Here is a 5,241-nt window from a genome sequence, read left to right on the forward strand (position 1 = left end):
CTTACTGTGCAAAAGAGTTTGCAGTGTGCTTAAGTATCGTACGTAACGTGTGTTGCATAAGATATATGTATGTATGCATGTATAAACACAGAGGAAAGAGTAATAAGCTTAATACGGACGGCACACAATATCGACATCAAGGCAGAAATACAGAGAGCGCCTCAAAATATCATCCGAGTCAAGGAAAATTTCATATTTCTCTGCGGTCCGAGAGAGACAGACGCGCATACTTCGGTAAACTACGACGTTTGACGCGAATTTTTTGAGACACTCCACGCACGACAGTACTTGATAGTATTCAGAAACACTCAGAGATTTCTTAAAAGGGTTCAGAGAACGGGCAATGATCGTCATACAGTACAATTACCAATGATGATATATAGATATACTGCTTTAACACACATCTCAGTGAGTTTTCCATAAACGCAACGATTTCTCTGACAGTGCGAGAGTTTTCAAACACACCGAAATAAAAGGGTTTTGCCAAGGTCGGATGCGAACGTACAACGTAGAGCGCGGTGGAACGGAGCGTCGTTGCGACGTCAGGTCGCTCACTCTTCGTGCACCTCGCCGTGGCTCGTTTCTGGTAGGAGGTGATATTCTGGGCGTATTAGCGAATGCTAAATATGCTTTCTGATCCTCAAGCTGAGACAACATGTTACGTTCGTATGAATGCTCGTATGAAAAGAAATGAAAGTTGGAATTAGGGAAGCGTACTTAGCACTCGCTATGCGTTCAAAAAATAAGGCCCCTGCTTCGATATATCGAGGTTCCAAAAGCGAGACATGGCGGAGAGAGCGAACGCGGGGAGCGCGTACGGACGTCGTCGAGCGCGCCGTCACCCGCTCCTACATTCAATCGAGAAAACCGTGTTATGTATCGGGTGACTTACTGAATACTACGTGGACTAGGCCTCGAAGGTATCTTTACGAGTCGTGGTAGATCTCCCCTGAAAATACCGCACGAATAAGCCTATCATCGCGGCTACGCCCAACCCGGTGCCGCGCGTACGAACAGCATGCTAAAGCAAAAGAATAGCATCCCGCCGGCCCGCCGAAGGACAGAAATATATATGTATATATATATATAGATGTATGTATATAACGCACGGGGACCCATGGGCCCCCAACCCCCGCATACCTGTATGGGATGTCGGTGAGGTTCGATTGGCTGTGGGAGTGCGGCACTCGCGGCGCGGAAGCGACGTCGCGCACCCCGCATACGGCGAGCTCGTGGGCGCTTCCGGTTAGGCTGCGGTCGCTTCCTCTTCGCCTGCCGCCGCCACCGCCGCCACCGCCACCGCCACCGCCACTACCTATATTAGCGTGCTGCAAAATGCTAGACGTTGGAGTCGAAGAGGAAATCTTCTTCTTGGCTTGGCCGCCGAAGACGAAAAATCTGAGGGAGAGAAAACAGAAGGGCGTGTGAGGCGCGCCAAGTCGTGCGTTTGATAACTCGGGGCTTTCCCCTTTCGGTTTTTCGTACCTCTTCTTTTGCAGAGGTTGCACGCCGGCAGCTAAGAGATTACGATAGTGATCGGAGCGAATAAATCTAGGGTAGCAGTCCTTCTTCAGGAGTAGGGTATATACATGCTCCGCGGCGGAATCGAACGTAAATCTGCTCGGATTCTTCATCTCTTGATGAACCTTCTCCATCGTTTTGCCGTCTATGTTGATTTCGCAGGGAGCCCCAGGCGCCAGGAATTCTCTGTGAACAACAAAGTGTCACAGATGAGTATCTTCCTTCGGCGAGAGATTCGTGTCGCGACGAATGTGTTGCTCGGACAAAACGTACCTAAAAATTTCGTTGACTTTCTCGGGTATCTGTGCTTGGAAGCTGTGCCTGAGATCTTTAACCGCCACCCAAAATCTGATGTTCTCGTGGCTGTACTCCTTTCTTAAATAATTCGTGAACTCATGTAAACCTGCAAACACAAGCGCGCAAGGATAAGCGTTCGTAAATTCGTAAGAGTTGCTTTGCGGCGAACGCGACTTAACGACGACGCCGGGTTAACGATCGTTAGAGTTGTAGTACCTGTAGGATCAGACATTAGTTCTTCCATCGACAGCGCCCATCGTTTAACACGCTTCTCCGTAGGAACTTCCACTCTGGACGCGCGTGGCAGAAAACAAATCATTAGATTCGCGTTTCGTGCGGAAACGAATAGACACGTAAAATCTCGATCGGATCACTCACAGGGGGTTATTCAGTTGCCAAAACGTGTGATCGTCAGTGATCCATGGATTGGAAGGATTCGGCTGTACAAACATCGGGTCGTATTCCACGTACGTTTCGAAGTATGATTTAAAATTTTCAATCGCAGTCGAGACCTTGATCCTCGTGCGTATCAAACTGTTCCGTAGAAGGGCCACCTGGACGGTAAAAATGCGGTCGCGTTGAGTCGTGAGACGATGTCGCGGTGAAAACGTCGCGAGATACGACGGATAATCGCGGACAGTACACGGAGAATAATAATTTTGCTCTTTTAGCAAAATCGTCGTTGCTACTGCGTATTCGTAGTGACATCAAAAAAATTTAGTTGACGTAACTAATTTTACCAATTAATCGTTATCAGAGCAGAAATAGTTTCGTTGTCAGGAGAGAAAAAATTTGTTGAGTGTATTTGTCTCAAGAATCATGTTAATTTGCTATCGATGCAAAATAATGTATTCTTAGCAAATTTATTTGCTATCGAAGCAAAACTGCAACTGCTTATATAAATCCATCATGGTTCTTACAGCAAAATAATTTGTAAATTCAGCAAATTATATCCAGCAAATAGTGATTAGTACTCTTAGCAAATCTTTTTGCTGTCCATATAATAACGAAAAGATTTTGCTGGACCAACAGAAAATTTGCTGCAGCCAGCAAATTATTTTTTCCGTGTAGTGTTACCGTATTTCGGGGCTCACCTCACGTTGCAGATCGGTTAGAGTGCGTTTGCGTGACGGAGGTCGTGGAAGTCCAGGACGAAAACGAGTAGGTACGGGCACGACTTCCAGGCTGCTGAGACATCCGGGTGGTGGCCGATAGATTCTCCAAAACGCTCGTTCCTGCGAGTCGCTCACTATCTTGTCCCCCTTTTTGCGCTCCTTCGACAGCCGTACCTGAGCCCACACAATCAGTAGCATTTCAAGGAGTTACGTGCTCGAATATGCGGAATTGGAATTGCGCGGGAACATATGTGCACGCGCGCGCGCGCGTGATTGGTCCGTTATCGTTGACAAATATGCGGATATACCGTAATAGTGGCGGATAAGTATTCACCTGTTCCTCGGCTTGAAGTTGTATGATGTCCCACTTGTTCTGCAGATTTTTGCGCAGACTGTTCAAAGCATCCTGAGGACAATGCAATTTTTCGTAAGAGAGAAAATCGCCAAATTGTCTTACAGATATTTCCTTTAGTTTCTTTGTTGTTGTTTTTTTAACACTTTAACGGCCGCAGTCGCGTAGAAAATTGTGACTTATTCTGCCAACGAGTTGTAAAGTATTTTACGATAATAATAATCTATAATTATAACACTCATACACGGAAAAAAAAGATTTGCTAATATATGGACAACTAAAATTATTAACTACAGAAGCAAATTTTCTTGCTTTCATAGCAAAGTTATTTAGTTATCACAACTAAATAATTTTGCTATGAAAGCAAGAAAATTTGCTCCTGCAGTTAATAATTTTAGTTGTCCATATATTAGCAAATCTTTTTTTTCCGTGTAAGAGTCACATATAACTGGATGTGCGAATTTATGTACAAGAGGGATATCCGTCTCTTTAGATACCGTCTAAACGAGCTCTCGAGATTTGAAATTTTTTTGAAATAAGTGCGGCCATCAAAGTGCAAATAAGGCAAATGTAGAGGCTACGTACGGTCTCATAGTCCTCGAGAGCGTGACGTTGTTTGTTCCTCAGGGTTCGCTTAGCCAGATAAATCGCGTACTCCACGTTGTCGGGGGTTCTATGTTGCCACGGCCAATAATAGGGTGTCTACGTATCAATTAGATGAGAGAGATAAAGAATTTCATAGAAAATCGGGAACTTTATGTGTCTTACTATTAACTTGTGACGCAACATACCTGAAACCTATACAGAGAGCTATCGTCCTTTACAGTAAGCGTCTTGGAGTCGTTCACCGGGAAGAAGTAGCCGTACTGGCATAGTTGATTAGCAATATGGACTGCCTCTACTGTCAACATAATAACGTATTTTCATACTTGAGGGTAACGATCATTGCGACGCGTCTCTAAATGTTGCTCTTGGGGATCGTGCGGGATCTCTTAAACGATGCCACATCGCGATCTGTGTGTCGTTGTTGAGTAGAGTCTGTTCACAGCCATCGATCTTTTCAGCTACGACATGCGTCGACGCTCGCGAATAAAAACAATAGTTTTATCATCAATATCTTTTTTCTCGGGAAAAAAATCACGTTTCCTGCAGATGAGCTCCCCTCGAAGAGAGAAAGAGCTAGAAGGAAGGGGAGAGGGATGAGAGAGAGAAAAAAGAATGAAAGAAAAAGAGACGGGGATAGAGAGAATGAAAGTGGGAGGAGAGAGATACCGAAGCCTCGATCAAATACTATATATTCCAGCGAATGGTCAATTCGACTTCGATTCGCGATGAACTTATTACGCAGATAAACTTCGCTGATGCATCTACGGTACATTCATAAATACCGCCCGCGCGTATTTTCCCAGCCGGCTCGCCGAATTACGAGGGGCATTAATTCTCACGAAATTTACTCGCAGCGGATTTTGCTCGCCTCGCGGCCACACAGGGGGCCCGCGTAATCCGACGAAATTTACGTTCTTCATTTGTAAGGACGGATCATCGCGGGCGCGCTCTCAAACAAAAAACGGCAAAGCCGCGGAAGTTCTAATCGGCGTGAGCAGCTCGCGAACTCCCTTCATACACGAGAAATGATTGTCATTATTTTATTTCATTATTTTCTAACGGAACAATAGAACGGTGCGCGTAGCTGGCGCTCGCGACCAAGCGACGTTCCGTGCGGTGTTTTTGTAGTGTGTCGATATGTTGATCGATATTGCGAAAGCGCCAAGCTGAAAGTATATTGACGCGAAGTGCGCCATGTAGAATAGCGAAGCGAAAGTATCGATAGCATTCGTCAGCATCCTCGGGTAGCGTGTGCGAGCAAAAGCGTCGCGGCAAAAGCGAGAGAAAGGCGACGGGATTAGCGAAAGAGAGAGAGAGAGAGAGAGAGAGAGAGAGAGAGAGAGAGAGAGA

At 45.6% G+C, this 5,241-nt stretch overlaps 2 protein-coding genes across 8 annotated transcripts in view; one reads left to right on the top strand and one right to left on the bottom strand.

Annotated features, from left to right (window-relative positions):
- The window catches only part of LOC116842503 (MICAL-like protein 1), a 129,499-nt gene that overhangs the window by 16,855 nt on the left and 107,403 nt on the right, over nt 1-5,241 (top strand). The gene's annotated exons all lie outside the window — the stretch shown is intronic.
- Nucleotides 1-5,241, bottom strand: part of LOC116842506 (regulator of G-protein signaling 7) — a 37,361-nt gene that overhangs the window by 11,959 nt on the left and 20,161 nt on the right. For 4 of the 5 annotated variants that reach the window (XM_032811823.1, XM_032811819.1, XM_032811822.1 and 1 more), the window contains 9 exons: nt 4,077-4,186; nt 3,871-3,987; nt 3,268-3,339; nt 2,913-3,113; nt 2,197-2,372; nt 2,035-2,108; nt 1,795-1,924; nt 1,486-1,707; nt 179-1,398 (listed from right to left, as the gene is read on the bottom strand). In XM_032811823.1, coding sequence (XP_032667714.1) covers nt 927-1,398; nt 1,486-1,707; nt 1,795-1,924; nt 2,035-2,108; nt 2,197-2,372; nt 2,913-3,113; nt 3,268-3,339; nt 3,871-3,987; nt 4,077-4,186 — 1,574 coding nt within the window. In that variant the 3' untranslated portion in view covers nt 179-926. Of the gene's footprint in view, nt 1-178; nt 1,399-1,485; nt 1,708-1,794; nt 1,925-2,034; nt 2,109-2,196; nt 2,373-2,912; nt 3,114-3,267; nt 3,340-3,870; nt 3,988-4,076; nt 4,187-5,241 lie in introns of those variants that run through there. The other variant, XM_032811824.1, reaches the window with a different exon arrangement.

This window comes from Odontomachus brunneus, unplaced genomic scaffold (assembly GCF_010583005.1).
Source record: "Odontomachus brunneus isolate Ranch 3 - 2012 unplaced genomic scaffold, Obru_v1 Obru_scaffold_025, whole genome shotgun sequence".
Taxonomy (NCBI): Eukaryota; Metazoa; Arthropoda; class Insecta; order Hymenoptera; family Formicidae; genus Odontomachus; species Odontomachus brunneus.